Source organism: Accipiter gentilis, chromosome Z, assembly GCF_929443795.1.
Source record: "Accipiter gentilis chromosome Z, bAccGen1.1, whole genome shotgun sequence".
NCBI classification, from domain to species: Eukaryota; Metazoa; Chordata; class Aves; order Accipitriformes; family Accipitridae; genus Astur; species Astur gentilis.
Window position 1 is genome coordinate 1,802,717 of NC_064919.1, and position 17,544 is coordinate 1,820,260.

Sequence of the window (17,544 nt, forward strand, 5' to 3'; positions counted from 1 at the left end):
TATTATTTTGGGCTCCTGTACATGTCATGGCCAGTACTTCTGCTGCAGCGGTTACAATCCCCCGATCCCTATGGGAACACACGGGTCCCCGGGAGGCTCTCGGAACCGTACCCATCCCGGCACGATGATGTCTGAGGCTGAGATTTCAGACACTGAAACGCTGGCCTTTTACAGTATTCTCCAGCCCTCACTGTTTTGCTTTTATGTTTTCCACTATATTCCTATTTTAGAAGCCAGTGAAGAGTAGGGCAAGCATATCTGTCACTCCATAATAAACAGAAGAAGGAAAGCAGTATTGCAGCACAGCTCTGATACCTAAGAGCAACTCACTAAAATTTCCAGTTTAAAAGTTGGAAGAATCAAGCAGTGAAATATAGGTAACTATAAACTGAAGCTGCGCAAAGGTTCAGTTTCAGAGGTAGAGGCAAGAGTGTCGAGGGAACATTACGAAATTTTTAAAGGCATTTTCTGACATGTGAGGAAAGACAACGAAATGGTAGTAGCAAAGCTAAGGAAAACAGAAGGAGCCGGGCAAACGCGGAGGCAAAATGAAAATATGGAAACGAGCGAGTACTTAACAAATCGCAGTGTTTGCTGAGAAAGTGCAACCCGCAGACCACTGGATGCGATTTAAAATTGTTTTAAAATGAATAACTGTACTTCAGGATGAAGATATTTGTTACGTAACCAGACCGGGTCGCGGTGCCGATTAACGCAGCATACCCATGGTGTGTCGGAAGTATCAGGGGATGATGTGCATTAATCAAGCATTACCGCGCAGTAGGTCCCGGGTTATTAGCTTAATTGAAAAGAATGTTTCATTCGCCCAGCTCTCCCCTCGCTGCTGCTCCTGCCGGCGACATCGCGAGGCTGGCGGGGGCGAAACCCAAGGGGTCTTCGGCGGCTGGGTGGTGGGTGGGTGGTGGGGGGTGTGAGGTCGGGGGTCCTGCCTCTACCTTCGGCTCGGGGTGAATCCCACCGATTATCGGTAATGACGGTAACTATCACAAAGCCCCGCGACGCCGTCCGATGGCTGTCCGCCTCCCCACGACCCCCGTCCCGGGGGAGTCGGGGGTGGGGTGGGGGGTCGAGGAGTCCACGAAGTTGCCGCCGCGGGGAAGGGCCGCCCCCCGGGACCCCTCCCGCAAACCGGTCCGTGTTTCGCCCCCCTCCCCCCCGCCGCCCCTCTTCCCTCCCTGCTCTTTTCCACTCACGCCTCACCGCCCCGGGGAATTACCACCCCACCCTCCCCGGCTCAGTTGGGGAAGAGGTGGGGGGTGGGGGGGGGGGGGATGTGGGCCACCAGGTACACTTTGACGTCAGGGATGGCTGTCGTCGTTTTGACGTGTAAACACTCATTTCCATTCCGGCTCCGGAGGGTCTGGGAACCGCGCAGCCCCGGGCAGCCTCGCCTCGCCGCAAGGCAGGGACCCACGCCGGGCAGCCGCCGCCTCCCGTTCGTTCCTCTGCGTTCGCCTAGCAACGCGGAGCCCCCCCCCCCCCCCCCCCCCCGCCCCTCTACTACCCCGCCAGCCTCTCCGCCGGCCGCCTCCTATCCCCCCATCCCCGGCCCCGGCCATGGACGGTCAGCGTTGGTCCGGCCGGTACGCGGCCCTAACGTTGTTGGCCGCCTGCTGCCTTGTCGGTGGCGGCAGCGCCGAGCGGCAGTTCCTCAACGAGTGGGCGGCGGAGATCCCGGCGGGTCCCGAAGCCGCCAAAGCCATCGCGGAGGAGCTGGACTACGACCTCGTAGGGCAGGTACGGGCGGGCGTGGGACCTGGGCTGGGGGGTCGGGGGAGCTGACCCGCACCGGGGCTTCTTTCTCTCCGTCCCTCCTTCCTCGGGGCTGGCTCGAAACTTGCGCCCGGGTGCCGCTGAGCGGGGACTCCGGGGAGTTTGGAACGCCTTCTCCACCCACCGACACTCACCCCCGGCCAGGGGTCCCCACCCGGAGGCGAGCCCCGCCACCGCGGTGCCCGGCCGGGGACGGCTCTTTGCTGGGGGGACCGGGCAGGGAACCGGGCAAGGGCGCTCCCGCTCTCCCTGAGGGGAACCGGGCAGGGTCGGGCAGGGCAGCCCTCTTTCCCTGAGGGGAACCGGACAGGGTCGGGCAGGGCACCCCGCTCTCCCTGAGGGGAGCCGGGCAGGGTCGGGCAGGGCACCCCGCTCTCCCTGAGGGGAACCGGGCAGGGCATCTGGCTTTCCCTCAGGAGACCGGGCAGGGATCAGGCAAGGGCGCTCCACCTCTGTCTGAGGGGGACCGGGTACGGTCGGACACGGCACCCCGCTGCCCCTGAGGGGACCGGGCAGGGTCGGGCAGCGTACCCCGATTTCCCTGAGAGGGTCGTGTAGGGCACCCCTCTTTCCCTGAGGGGGACCGGGCAGGGTCGGGCAGCGTACCCCGGTTTCCCTGAGAGGGTCGGGCAGGGCACCCCGGTTTCCCTGAGGGGGACCAGGCAGGGTCGGGCAGCGTACCCCAGTTTCCCTGAGGGGGTCGGGCAGGGCACCCCGGTTTCCCTGAGGAGGACTGGGCAGGGCCGGGCAGGGCACCCCGCTCTGCCTGAGGGGACCGGGCAGGGTCGGGCAGCGTACCCCGGTTTCCCTGAGAGGGTTCGGGCAGGGCACCCCTCTTTCCCTGAAGGGGACTGGGCAGGGTCGGGCAGGGCACCCCGGTTTCCCTGAGGGGGACCAGGCAGGGTCGGGCAGCGTACCCCAGTTTCCCTGAGGGGGTCGGGCAGGGCACCCCGGTTTCCCTGAGGAGGACTGGGCAGGGCCGGGCAGGGCACCCCGCTCTGCCTGAGGGGACCGGGCAGGGTCGGGCAGCGTACCCCGGTTTCCCTGAGAGGGTCGGGCAGGGCACCCCTCTTTCCCTGAGGGGCAGGGTCGGGCAGCGTACCCCGCTCTCCCCGAGGGGACCGGGCAAGAGGGGGATGCGGGCATCCCTGTCTCCGGCCCCGCTCCGCCCCCGACCTGGCCACCCGCCCCGGAGGCTCCGTCGCCACCGCGGGGCTTCTCTCCAGCAGGCCCTCCTGGCGCTTTTTTTGGGATGCCGTGACGTCAGCGTTGTCAGGGATGAGTAACCGCCTTGAGGTAACAGCCTCGTCCCACCTCCAGACGGGGGTCCTGTGCCAGCTGCAGAACCGCTCCCCCCCCCCCCCCCCACCTCCTCGGGGAAGAGGGATGTTTAAAGCCGGGGGGGTGCACCCAGATCTCGGGGCGACCAGCCACTGCGCGAGCGAGAACCCCAGTTTCGGTGGGTGCCCTGTTACAAACAAACTCCGCAGTGAGGTTTCTGAAGACACACGGAGCTTTTTACACCTCTACAGCTGAACCCCGGGAAGAGCGGATAAAACTGGCGTGTGGCCACACATAAAACCTGTCCTTCCAACTGCGCCCGTGTCAAGGTGTCCATGAGTATACTGGTCACTACTACAAGCACTGTGCTACTGACTACTGTAGTAGCAGCGACTGCTACTTCACTAGCTTAAATGAAATTATTCCCCCAATTTCTTCCAGCAGCACACAGGCTGTGATAAGCACTTTTTACTTGAAGAGTTTTTTTAGTTGAGATTAAAATATCGAAAGGCTAGTTTCTTGCTCTTTTCTTTCGTCTTTTAAACAGACTGAATTCAGTCAGGTTGTGAGTGTTGATACTTGCTTGCAGTGGGGAAATACCTCTCGATAGTGAAAGTACGACTCTGTCTTACAGATTGGATCACTCAAAAATCACTACCTATTCAGACATAAAAGTCATCCAAGACGGTCTCGAAGAAGTGCCATTCATATCACTAAAAGACTTTCTGATGATGAGCGGGTGAGTGTTACATTTATTCTTTTTCATGCTCTCTGTTTATTCTGTCTCCTTATTGCTAGCTTTGTAATGAGGTCACAGGCAGGCTTTCCTCGTTTTGCAAGTCTAATATATTCAGCCATCCACACTCATGCTGAATAATACTTTATTATTCTGTCATTAACAGGCAGAATCTGACCCTCTCTTACCATATTTTTTGCAAGTGCTTTCCAAATTAAGATTTAAGAAATGCAGCATTGCAGAGGCTTGGAATTTTAGATGCCGGTGTGTCTCTGATGAAAATATGAACGAGGAACCACAGGACTCGACTCAAAGTAAAAATCCCTAGATACAGTAAGTTTAATCAGGCCATGTCTGTGCAATTACCATGGGAATTAGGTTTGATCTAAAGTGACTGAATAAAAAAAAACAGTAGGGAAAAAAGGGCTGAGGTTTCACTGGATTCACTTTTTCTATGACAAGCTGAAACCCCTTCTCAAAGGATCCATCACGTGTTCTAGACTTGCAGTCTTTTGGTATACTGGAATCCCACTGCAGTCAGAGAACAAGCACACTGAAGAGCCAGGGATCTAAGGTACGATCCACTGGTGAAGCAGACTCCCCATTTAGTTGACTTTATTGAAGAGAGAAGCATATCTGTTTGTAAACACACTGAAAAAACTGGCGTGGGTGGTGGATTTAAGGAACAGACCAGAACTCTGTCAGCCCCTCTTAAAACCACTTTCTGGTAAGTTTCAGAACAATTAAATTTGAATTTAAAATCAGCATTATTGCAGCAATCATTGTAAAAATATAAGCAGTCCAAAACATGAAGTAACCTAGTTGTGAAAACTAGCACTTTATGATATACGGATGAATCACTTGAGAACGAGTAATTGGTTATCTGGAGGGTTTAGATGCAAATATCATCTAGGAGGAAATATTCTATATGTGGCTAGAAGAAATAAAGAAGGGGGTGAGACAAGGGTATTTGTTTTGTCTGTTCTGTTTCAAAACTGTACACTCCCATCTATCTCCTTGCAAACATTGGTTTTAACAGTTAAAGTCTTCTGGGTGAAATTATTTTAAACTTGGGAAGTTCAAGACCACAGCTTTAGCGCAAATTAGTGTTCTAATTTATATACATACCTATGATCAGATGTTCAACGCCATCATAGCATGATGTTCAGGGACAGAGGTTTGGTTGCAGTTCCTTCCTTTTTTGGACTTATTACATTGAATGCATCTCTTACACGGGGAAGCATGACCATGTTCAATATAACAAATTCTAATGTCTTAAGGAGAGTGGAAGCAACTGTGTTATACACATTACTGCCAAACATTATTGCAGACTTACATACTTAGATCCAAAACCAGAGCTTCAAAGTGCTGCAGGTGATTTGCTAAATTTATTCCAATTTCCCTTTTATTTACCATCTAGTATGCAAATTAACTATGTGAATGAATGAGATGTAATTATGTCATTATGTAAGTATATAAACACAAAGCAATCATATAATGCTGTGTAGTTATACATGGACCTTTGCTCTGAAGAGCTACTCTTATTCAGCAACAGCGTATTTAAAAAGATTTTAATTCAATCTTTAAAAAGGGAGAGAGAAGGGAATCCTGCTTTTGTTTGTATAACGCCTTCATGAATTTTACAGTATGTTAAATATGAAAGCTGGAGTAAAACTTGGCTCTAATCTGAATATTTATCTCCTTCCTATAGATGTCTCGGCGTTTGTTGTAAAACAGATAAAGGCTGTGAATATATTGAAGGGATCTAATTATCTGGTTCCTTAACTTCTTCCAGTATTTGCACTAGTTTCCAAATCTACCTTCTTGCAACAGACCTGAATCAAGATTATTTTCACTGCTTTATATGTCAGTGACTGGAGATTTGGCACAGGGCCTTCAGCTTTTGCTGTAGATGGATGGTTGGAACCTCACCCAGCTGCTGAGTGACAAACATTTGGCTTGTTTGTCTGACACATGTGCTTGGTAGTTTCAGCTCATTTCCCTCAGTGCAGTTGTCCACATTGAAAAAAGTAACAACCATGCAAGTTGTCAACTGTTAATTACTGTTGTGTGGTGAAAAGGCTGAGCTTTGCTGTGGGCCAGGAAGAGAGACAAAGGTAATTGCTCTAACCTGTGCATAAGTATGTATGGCCCTGGATATCAGTAGGGCAGTTTAAAATACTTACACTTGCATGGGTATATTCATCTTCTACGAGTAACTACGGTTTGTAGGAGTTTTAGCAGTAAACATAGAGCAAAGGGAATAGTATTAGAGAGCTTTCAGTAAATGTGCCTGGTGTAGCTACCATTTTTAAGGGTTTATGTTCCTGTAGTGAATTTTCATTAGGCTCTCCCTAGGAAATCATATTTTAATCAAATCAGTACTTTTTTATCACTATAATTTCTGAGTCATTCTTCTTATTGTTTGATATATGATGATAGCTATAAGGACCATAAATCCATTGGAAGGCAGTAGAGAAAAATAATTAAATCTATTCAGACATTTAAAGCAAAAGGTTAAGTCCAAGGTATCCTCCACTTGAGGCTTATAGTAGGATCTTGGCAATCTACTGAACCTGAGTTTGCTTTGCTCATTGGGAAATTGGAATGAAAAGGACCAACTAGATCTGTACCAAACTCACCGCCCAGGTACTAGCAACGAATAACATTTTATCCCCATTTCCAAAATGAGCACACAGCCTGGAGTGGTATCAGAATCAGGATTTGATTTGAACTGGGTTTAGTAATACATTCAAGGGAACTAAGTGGGATACAATTTTAAAATGCAACCAAGTGACTTAGAGCTTGCTGTGTCCGTGCACAAATGCTATGCATCTTATTGTATCAATGCTTTAGCAAAACACGCTGAAGCATTTTGTCTTTCAGTTGCCTTAAATAGAATTATGCCAGTGATGAAGTTAGTCCAATATACATAGCTTACTAATTGATCACACTTCAAAACACCACTGGGAAGTAGACTTGAATATCCAGCTGGGCTACAAGTAACAGTGTCATTATGATTGCTAGACTAAATCCAGAGATAATCTTTCTTCTTTCCTCTTAACTCCCAATAGAAATAGATGGGGGTTAAAATGTAGGTAGGAGAAAGAAGTAGGCTGTGGTTCTGCTTGTTTCGGTAACCACCACTGCTTAGATAACCTTCTAAACATACTGCACATTTGGTATAAAACCTGCATTGTGTGACATTCACAGGAGTTCTACTGTTAACTTGTACTTAATGATTTTTCTATGAATTGATTGTGTAGTATCGTGATTGCACCAAGTCCTCTTTCCCAAAGTGCACTGTACTACAGTATAAGTAATCCTCCTCTCTGCATCAAAATTTTGCTGTGTGAGGAAAACCCTTATCCTCTAGGTTAAGAAAGTCCTAACTTGTAGAGGCTTACTTGTCATATTTATACCAATAATTGTAGGTGTCATGGGCAGAGCAGCAATATGAAAAAAAGAGAACTAAGCGTGCCACCGTGAGAGACTCAGCAGAAAATCTTTTCAATGATCCTATGTGGAATCAGCAGTGGTATCTGGTAAGAAGTTGTTTCACTGGGGAACCGGGGATGGTGAATTTCAGTTGTGCTTTCAGCTGCATTATTTTACTAGTATCAGAGCAATTGGACTGAAGGGAGTAAATGATGAGCCCCTCTCATTACCATATGCTATAAAAATGAGAGATCTCTGTGCATAATATTTCCAGGCAACCTTCTATTTTCTCTAAAGTGTCATTTGTACAAACATTCTAAAAGTCAATTCAGGCTGCTGCTTAGAATGGGGGTTGATGTTAGAAAGTATAACACTTAAAAGCTACCTTTATGATAATTTTAAAATATTTGCTGTTGGCATATAAGAAGTCCCTCATCATGTCTGAAGCTGGCCATGACAGCCAGCTCCAGACAAAAAAAAAAAAAAAGGCATATATGTGTGTGACAAGCACCTTCAGCCTCTTGAACTAGGATTTAAATAGAAGAGGGTATTTACAGATCACATGTTCAAAACCTCAAGGGAAAGAAATTTCCTGAGCTTTATAGTTTCTATCTGCATGTGACAACTGAGAAATACAGTTGATCATTTATGTTTTATATGGTCTCTTTCAAGAGTCTGTATTTCCACTTGCATCTAGCTGTACCTTCAGTCTAGGCTTCATTGCTTTCACTTAGCATAGGGGGAGCATTAAAGATGGATATTACAAATCAGGAAGGAATGTCAAGCACAAGTGTGGCCCAAGTGGCTGGAAATACCTTTCTCTTCTTCCGTTCAGCTTAGAGAAAACAGACCAAACTCTAGGCTGTTTGTATAATGCTTTGTCTTCTCTTGTCTTTGTTTGAGCTAGGAAAATAAATTATAAATGGCATAGCATAAAATATTTCCATGAAGAGTTCTGCAGAGTTCTTTTCAACATAAAAAATGTTATCTTTAAGAATTTAACTTTTCTTTGAAGCTGAATACCTGTTTGGTCCTTTGCAGGTTTCCAATAGGCAGCAGGAAATTTCTGAGATGTCTGTATTGGACGAATACACAAGCACACACAGAATTCAAAAAAGCAGTTTTGTGAAAAAAGCAATGTCCTGCTTTCTGGGAGATGTAGTTCTTTTTTCCACCTTTCTATGGTTTTCACTTCTTTTCCCTCTAGTTTTCCCACATGAGAAACAGAAACATGATGCTTACCCTTGTTTGCAGTGCACATTGAATTTTTTCTGATTAAATGCATAAATGTGCTAAATATTTTCTTCCAAAATATGTTCCTTGCCTTGTAGTAAAAAACTTATTATTACGATTTGATGGCAACAGCTTTTAGCTTTATTCAGTGTACCTTCAAACATCACCAGAAAAAATTATTATTTGATGGATTCTAGAGAACAAAACTTGGAACCTCAAATAACTCCTTGACCGGCAGCAGTCAGAAAAGAAAGCATAAAATGAAAGAAAGGTCATTCCCATAACAAATTTCATTTTCTAAGCCTCGTATTTTATGCAGCATTCCTTTGGAAATGAAGTGAAAAACCTGGCATCAACTAATGTAATTATACACAGAGAAACAGAAAGAAAATGCATTTTTTTACATCTATGTTTTTATGGGGGTTATAAGCAAGTTTTCCAAATTAGATGTATATACTGCACATTTAATATTAGAGAGGACGAATGACCCATTTAGGAGATACTCTTCAAAGAACTTGCTGTGGAAGTGAAGGCTATAGATGATTCATGCTTCCGGTTGATTTACCACAGGAACAGTAATGAGGGTAGTAAACAGAAAGTTGTGATTCAGCACAGTTGCTCCTAACCAAACGACTACCCTAATTGTTTTATCCATTAATTATTTTGCTCTGGCTAACTTGAATGTCAAAGGAGAAAACACATTTGGAGAAAACGCAGCTCACTGTACTGTGGGGTACTGTCTTGGCTTCTCATCAAGTGAAAAGAACAAACATTAACAGGTCTGATTATTAACTCAACGTTCCAAGGTTCATCGGTACTTCCCTACCATTCCCATGTTTCTGCTGCTTACCTCCAATTAATACAAGACGCTCTTTGTTCAGAGGTGGTCTTCAGGGATATTCAAGTAATGGGGTAAATCTTTCAGTGCTACAAGTATTTGAAGAAACTAATTTTTGTTTTATCTTTGCAAAATTTGAGCAAAGTATACAAGTTCAGGCTGGGATGGTTTAGAGCACCTTTAAAATATTATTTTGTATCTGTGAAGTATAAATGGATAAAAATGTTGACATATTTTAATCTTTTCTGTCCTCCAGCAAGATACAAGAATAACTCCATCCCTGCCCAAACTGGATCTCCATGTTATGCCCGTATGGCAAAAAGGGATTACAGGCAAGGGTGTTGTCATCACAGTACTAGACGATGGCTTGGAGTGGAATCACACTGACATCTACGCCAACTATGTACGTTTGGGCATTAGAATGCTACTGAATAAATTAATCGATTGTAAATTTGATGTACAGACACTCTTCTCTGGCTTGCTGTCTGTTCTGTAAGTCAGCTGCCACAGTACAGAGACTGAAATACTTGCCTTAGGCGTAATTTGGAACCTGGTCTGTGTCACAGGAAGCTGAATGTTACTTAGCAATGATAGTGGGGTGGGTTTTTTGTTGTTCTTTTTCTCGCTCAGTAGATTTAGTTCCCAGGCATGTGTGTATACAGTGGTTTAATGCTGAATTATTAAAGCTCTGTGAAAAATTTATGGAATTGTTAATGTCCATCAAATTCTACAAACTTGATTGCTGTCAACATAAGGCACACCAAATAAATAAATACAGACTCTAGAACCCATTTTGTTACACATTTTAAAATGCATTTTCTAGTTGTCCGAATTAATTCTGTTGTGTTTTGTTTTGTTTTGTTTTTAATGTAGGATCCAAAGGCAAGCTATGATTTCAATGACAATGATCATGATCCCTTTCCTAGATATGACCCAACAAATGAAAACAAGTAAGTAGCCTCCGAGTTGTGTGAAGAGAACAAAACAGTACATTATTAATTTGTGTGTTACAACATGCAAATACAGAAATGTCTATGTATGTCCCCCATGACAATTATATACTAAAAGGAAGTATTTCTATAATGGAATCACAGGGTGGTTGAGGTTGGAAGAGACCTCTGGAGGTCTTCTGGTCCGAGCTTCTGCTCAGGCAGGGACACCTAGAGCCAGTTGCCCAGGACCACATCCAGACGGCTTTTAAATATTTCCAAGAGGGGAGACTCCTCAACCTCCCTGGGCAACCTGTGCCAGTGCTCACTCACCCTCACAGTAAAAAAAGGTTTTTTTTATGTTCGGAAGGATCCTCTTGTGTTTCAGTTTGCACAAACATTGGCACATAACATTGGCACAAACACTGGAAACTAAAGAAATTAAATTCCCAGATGAAGAGTTTCTTAATTGTAATCTCTGTATAACGTCCTGAATTTTCTTCGTATCTTTGTATAAGTAAGGTACTGATATGTTTCTGTGAGCTGAAGGGAACAATCTGTTCATGTCACCGTGTATGTGTCTAGAATGATACCTCCCTAAGCAGATTTTGACTTCAGTTCTCTGCCTTGCACTGGGAATTGTAAAAGAAGATATCTCCTAGGAAGGGCTCTGGAACAGACTGTCTTAAAGGAACTTAGCAAGAAACCCATCCCTTCAGGTCCCCTTTTGTAGCTAAGGTCACTCTTTTCCAGTTCTGGCAGTACCTTTTGGACTGATACCATAGCTTCTAGCTCAGTGCATGCCATCACAGGTGAAGTCATGCTTCTGACCTCCTCTCATACAGGTATGACACACAGTTAGACACTGGAGGAGCTTACATTCACTCCTGTGACAGTCTTTCTGTCCTTTCTGAGGCATATGGAAGCTTTATTTAGACCAGATTTGGCCTAAATGCCCTCAGGGTAATATCCTAGGAAGTTTCAAAAGGCTTGAACACAAGACAGCCAGCAAGTTCACTTAGTGGACTTGTGTGTCTTGGAAGGAGAGAGGAATTTTCTCTGATGCCCTCTATAGAGCTACCCCTCTGATAATCTGTGGGACATCTTGATAGGTGTATCTGTGGTAGTTCAGGGAGGAATTTTGTCAATCAGGAAGAGAATGGACCTCTTTAAAAGCTGGTATAGAGAAGAAGTCAATTCCTTAAACCAATTAGGATGCTGCTACTCAATAAAGATAAAGTAAGAAACTGATGCACTGGTTCCCTATTGTCTATCAGACAATACAATAGCATCCACAACATAAATCAGTGTATGGGGGGGAAAAACAATCAATGAAAGTATAAATGTTCCATGAATAAGGCATTTGAAAAATGACATTTCTACTTTGTTACAGCGTTAAGAGCAAGAAGCCATTATCCTCTTGTTCCAATGACATTATCTCTTAAATCTACCTGTATTACCTCTAATCTTTATTAATAAGCAAATGGAATTCAGCCCAGAAGCATTCAAGCACTTCATTGAATAACAATCTGTAGTATTAAATAATACAACTCTTTTACAATTACATTTATATGAAAATTTTCTGTATTGTGGAATAAGAATCACCTATGGCAAAAAAGCGTTGCATAGGAAATAGTTGGTTGCAAGAAGAATTTAGCAATGTTGAGAATAATTTAAAGGCTCACTTTTTGAAATCCTAAATAAATGCAGCCATTAAAAAAGAGTATCTAAATGTGTGATTAAAAAAGACTTGTATTGGTATTTTTTGTTTGAAGAAGTTTAGCAGCTTCTTAGCCCCATAATTTTATGCTACCTTTACACTCTACTAAAATACTGGTATCTAATAGGTCTATGGACTTCAGCATGACTTAGGTTAGGTATTTATCATCACATCGCTATGATCCTTTGATCATTAAGTAGGTAAAATTATGTTGCTTGAAGCCTAAGAGAAACAAGTATTTTTGTATCATGTGGATACAACTCAAAAGCTATTCAATAGTTGCATTGCATTCATTTAAAGGAAGACTTGACCAAATCAAGAAGGTCAGTGATGAGTCTTTGTGTATGTTACACAAAGGAGTTATGAGATGTTTATTCTTGCTATATTTATTCAGGCATGGGACACGGTGTGCAGGAGAAATTGCCATGCAGGCCAACAACAGAAAATGTGGAGTTGGAGTAGCCTACAATTCCAAAGTTGGAGGTAAGAAAACGAAAATAATTAGATGTCTGATATGAATGGAAACCAGTCAGATCCTGTGAAGTGCTGACTGTTTTCAGCTACAGTTAATCTGAAACATGAATGATTCGTCCTTCTCAGAAAACATCAATCTTGCAGTATTAGGCTACAAAATCCTGTCTGGCCATAGTGCAGAGTGTTACATCTGTATGACAGCATTTCTTGAATGTCAACATAGTCTTTGGTTATCAGTTGAATGTATGTAGAATATATAACAACAGTATAGGGGGTTGTGATGTTGATGATGATAATAATAAATAGCAACAACATATATTGTACCCAGAGATAAGACTGTATCTTTTAATGAATGATGGACTCACTTCTAATAATTGGTTATTGTGGAAGGAGGCAGCATGGCAGAGGAGAGGAATTGAGTTGAGTGAAAGTAAGAATATACAATTTTATACCCACCCTTGCTTATGGCAGATTATTTCCATCTACACAATTACATTCAAAAGGTCATGTCAGTCAAGATATTCAAAGTGCTGTGGTTTTTATTGCAACAGAATACTTCGCTACTATCATCATAAGTTAATTTTGAAAATAAGTAGAGTCTTGCTTGCCCATCAATCAATACTGCCATTTTTTTTGAAGTGGTGACTAAAAGTTTAATCCATTAGAGGTTTATGAAATAGTCATGATCAAAGTATCAGTTGCAAATGGTTATTTAGCTCAGAGGAAGATACTTGTACAGTCCTAGTTTTTCCATTACTCCCTTTTTTCCTTTTAAACAAAGGGTCGATGAGTGGCAATTGACACCCATAACTGCCATTCCCACCATTTCAGTCTTATGTTTCTGGGTTCTCATTTAGTCTACTGAGCTGTCACAGATGTCAGCTTTGCAGTCTGCCTTTGCCATAATGCATTATGCTGTCATGCTCTGTTTAAATAAAATACCTCACTCATAAGACAAAGATGCCAAATTTTCAAAGCAGGGCAAAATGGATGAAGCTGCAAAGATGTCTGAACTCCCGCTGTGCCCATATTTTAAGGCACTTGCATGTACAGAGAAAATTCTTCCACAGTTATTTGCATATGCTCTGGGTTCATTTGCAATGGGGTGATTTGTCTAGGAAAGGAAAATAACAGGAGGAAAAGCAGTCCAGTAATCCAAATTACCCAGAAAGCTGCTTATACCTGGGTGGGGGAGGAGAAAGAATGGAAAAGTTGAAAGAAATTGTAAGCTGTTATATATGACCAACCTGATTAAGATAGGGTCATAACAAAAATATTTTCGAAGTGCAGTGGAAGATAGGAGAAGTCTTCAAAAGATTCAGATAAATTTGGAGTGACTAAACACTGGAAGGCTTTTTTGATGTTCCAAACTATACAGGATTCATTTCTTCACAAGCTTTTTTCCTTCTTTTTTTTTTTAAATCCATGAAATGACACATTACACACTTCTATTTGACATTAGTTCAGGATGACTTCTTCAAGCGGCTGTTTGCTTGTAGCAATTGCCATACTGGATAAATCTAGTTGTCCACAGCCAATGCCTTCTCTCTGATAGTTAGCAATAGCTGTGTTAGAGAAAGAAACTCTGACATTTGGAATAACTTGTTCTCTAACCTTCAGCATCAGAGGTTGGTTTAACTTTGTCTTGAAGGGTGAAACAAAACATTCCATTAAAAATTTTTGTTTTCCATGAAAATACTGACTTTAATAATCCTGAGTGTTATCACTAGTCACATCAATGCCTGACCCTATTCTGAAACCTTGATTAGTCTCTTCAGTACTTTGTGGCTGTGAATCCCATAGGCTTTTCTGTGTGCTGTGTGAAAAAAAACCCCAACCACTTCTTAATGCCAGTTTTCAAAGTGGCACCTTTCAGTGTCCTTTAACGTTCACCTCTTGTTCTGTAGAGAGCTAAGAAATGTGTGTGTATTGATCACCTTTGAAGTAAAGCAGGGTGTATATATTTTCACACATACCTAACCATAGCACCGTGCTACGATATTTCTCTGGTGCTGCCATGGAAATCAAATGATTAAGAAGCTCCATTTTACAAAGGACTGGGCTGAGAGTTCCCGCACAGTGACGTGTTGCTAAAAATAGCCTTGTGCCAGGCAGATACATGTATGTGTCTGAAATTACCTTGGGCTTTGCCTGCTTTTGATTTTGTGGGACTGATGATGGGAGCAAGCATGTGCAAGAATAGGAAAGAGTTTATGCAAGAGGACATAATTGGAATCTGCTTAGGGAAATATCACTGCAGTCATAAAATCTCTGAGTTGACTTAAACAAACAGGATTTTTGGTGATCACAAAGACAAGACAGTGGTTTTTTTCCTTGAACTGTTTTCATCAGTGTGTTGTCAGTGTTCTTGTTTTCTTCCTTGATTACATTATTTATTTGCAGAGTTGGCTTTGTCTTCTTCTGTGGGAAATATCTGTACGCTACTCTCTGCATTCCCAGTATCTCATTATGTGTTGCAAGCTCGCACCCGGAGCTTGCAGTCATTTCCACACAGGCAGATCCTTGCTCACAGCGCACTGGTATGAGACAGTCTCACAATTCTGAGCCAACTGAAAAATGAGTATTCAAAATGTTACAAGTTTAAGCCTATCCAGGGTAAGTGGTGTTTTTAGTACCTGAAGCACAGGATATACCTTGATTCTTTTCCCAGCTTTGTGAGTGACAGTAGAGTAGGGGTGGTTGAGTGGATTAACTCCTTTGTCTGTTTTTGCCACTAATTAAGATGACATAATAAAGCCCAGCTTTGTCTCGGAGGTATTATGAGTCTTAGACGCCAGCCATTTGGGAAAAGAATTATGCTTCCAGTCTTTTTTTTCCTGCTTGATAGTATAAAAAAAGAATAAGACACTGAGCTGCAAATGCGAGGTTGGGCTTCTTTTTTTTTTTTTTTTTTTTTTTTTTTTTGTAATAGAATGAACACATTTTGCCGGCTGTGCTTTGGAAAAATCCCCATTTTGTGGAAAATACTAGAAAATGAGTACTCATAATTCACCAACTGCCCGTAATGGTGCAGCTGCTGTAGTACTAACTTGCCAAGTTCAAGAGAACCCAGACATTTTTATTGCTTGAAAACACAGGCAGAATCCTGACTGCTGTGGCTCTTATATTGCTGCTGTTGCTGAGAGAGCCATGCCATAGTGGGAATTTTGCCAGACTTCTGCTATTTCTGTCCTCCTCCAGCACTGGACAGGGGTAGCAGTCCTACTGCAGAGCTATGGCTTTGCAGAGTGAGAGATCCAGTGCAGAGGAACCGCTGTCTGCCACTGAATTTTAAGTACCACTGAGATCAGGCTTGCTCTGAAGAAGATTAGATCACACAGTTCCTAATAAAATGTTAATGGCTAGAAATCTCTAGCATCTCTGGATTGCTCGCAGTAGAAAAAAAGTGGCAGTAAAAACACAGTGAGAATTTTTTGTGGTGTAGATTGAAGAGCTAGTGAAATAGCAGTGTTACAAGACAGCAAGACCTTAATGACTGTGAGGACAAAGTTTTAGTCAGAACATTCAGAACTACACCTTTGAACTAAAACTCTTACAACTCTTAAAGATAAAAGTAATGTTGATAAAACCTATTTAATTTTAGTGACATGCTAGCAGTTTGAGAAGTCTTTGTTACAGATTTAACGGAGACGAATAAAGAGTCAAGAAAAAGCTCAATGCAATAAGAAAAAGCAGCAACAGTAAGAAAAACATCATCTTCTTGGCTCTCTGTAGAAAGAGAGAAGTGAGTAAGAGGCAACCAAGATTTTAAGAGGTTTTTTTTTTAAAGTTTGTAGAGAGCACTGAGCTCTGCAAATAAAGGTTAAGTGTACTGTATCACACTGACATGAATTGCCCTCAGTATCACTTACATGAACAGCAGTAGGATGTGGTTGCAATAGTTATGGATTAATTTGCTGGAAACTTTAAAAACAGTTAACAAAGACGAAGAGGAGGGAATGGAAAGTAAATCCAGTCATCTTCTTTTTTCCTGTTAAGGTATACGAATGCTGGATGGAATAGTCACCGATGCTATTGAAGCCAGTTCAATTGGTTTCAATCCAGAACATGTGGATATTTACAGTGCAAGCTGGGGCCCTAATGATGATGGTAAAACTGTGGAGGGACCTGGGAGACTGGCACAGAAGGCTTTTGAGTATGGGATAAAACAGGTACGATACTTAAGAGAATGATACAATAAAATGTGGCAAAGAGAATTTTAAAATGGTTGATATCAGGAAAGAAATGAAAATGCTTTGTGCTGTCTTTGCTGAAACATATTTGAAAAGGAGGAGATGATAGATTTTAATAGTACAGGTCAGAGAAATTGTCAGCCGGAACAGGACTTTTAGAAAAGCACCATTAGAGCTTTCTAAGCTGGTTTTAAGCTGCTGTTCTCCACAGGTAAGCTTTCTTTTTCTATCCTTAATTTTGCTGCCTTTGTCTTGCCCTACCCCCACCCTTCTCTGCTGCTTATTTTGCACTGAACAGTAATTGGATTTCTGCACTGAAAGCCTATAAAATTTAATACAATATTTCTGCTTTGTGAATATTTTGCTGTGTGAAATAGTGATGCATTTTAGCACCCTGTGGATGGGCTTGTATTCTGTTAATTGCATTAGTTTATAAATTGGTGCATATCATGATCCAATTAAAATGAAGATAGTAAAAAATGCGTGATGAAGAGTAATGGAAACGATTTTTTTTACAGGTTTTTTTTTTATGTTATCCTTTTTAGATCTGGTTGGATGATAAGTAGGGTGCAAACTGAGAGCTACCAGGGATGTATTAATAACCTACTCTTGCTCTTGCCACTGAGGTGAAAAGATATCTAAAGGCGGACAGGTACTAATACAGAGAGGAAGACTGAATCAGAGATGGGAGAGGAGACAAGTGGAGGACAGCTTGAAGGACAGAAGCAAAGAGAAAGGATTTTGGGAAAAGGGCAGTTAACATTAGCAGGCAGAAGGAGAGAAGAAGAAAGAAGAGTCTGACAGCTGACAAACATACTCTGAGGGAAGAACGGAGACCGAGAGGAGTGGGCTGGTGGTAAAAAGATCTAAGTCCATAGGTAGGCAGCAAAAGAAGAGGGACAATTAAA

At 42.9% G+C, this 17,544-nt stretch overlaps 1 protein-coding gene across 1 annotated transcript in view; it reads left to right on the plus strand.

The window, feature by feature from the left end:
• The first annotated feature begins 1,572 nt into the window (after positions 1–1,572).
• Positions 1,573–17,544, plus strand: part of PCSK1 (proprotein convertase subtilisin/kexin type 1) — a 31,074-nt gene continuing 15,102 nt past the window's right edge. Inside the window, exons 1-7 of the mRNA XM_049795985.1 lie at positions 1,573–1,758; positions 3,710–3,814; positions 7,246–7,356; positions 9,577–9,723; positions 10,194–10,270; positions 12,364–12,452; positions 16,443–16,615. Of these exons, the coding sequence (XP_049651942.1) occupies positions 1,579–1,758; positions 3,710–3,814; positions 7,246–7,356; positions 9,577–9,723; positions 10,194–10,270; positions 12,364–12,452; positions 16,443–16,615 (882 nt within the window). The 5' untranslated portion in view covers positions 1,573–1,578. The remainder of the gene's footprint in view (positions 1,759–3,709; positions 3,815–7,245; positions 7,357–9,576; positions 9,724–10,193; positions 10,271–12,363; positions 12,453–16,442; positions 16,616–17,544) is intronic.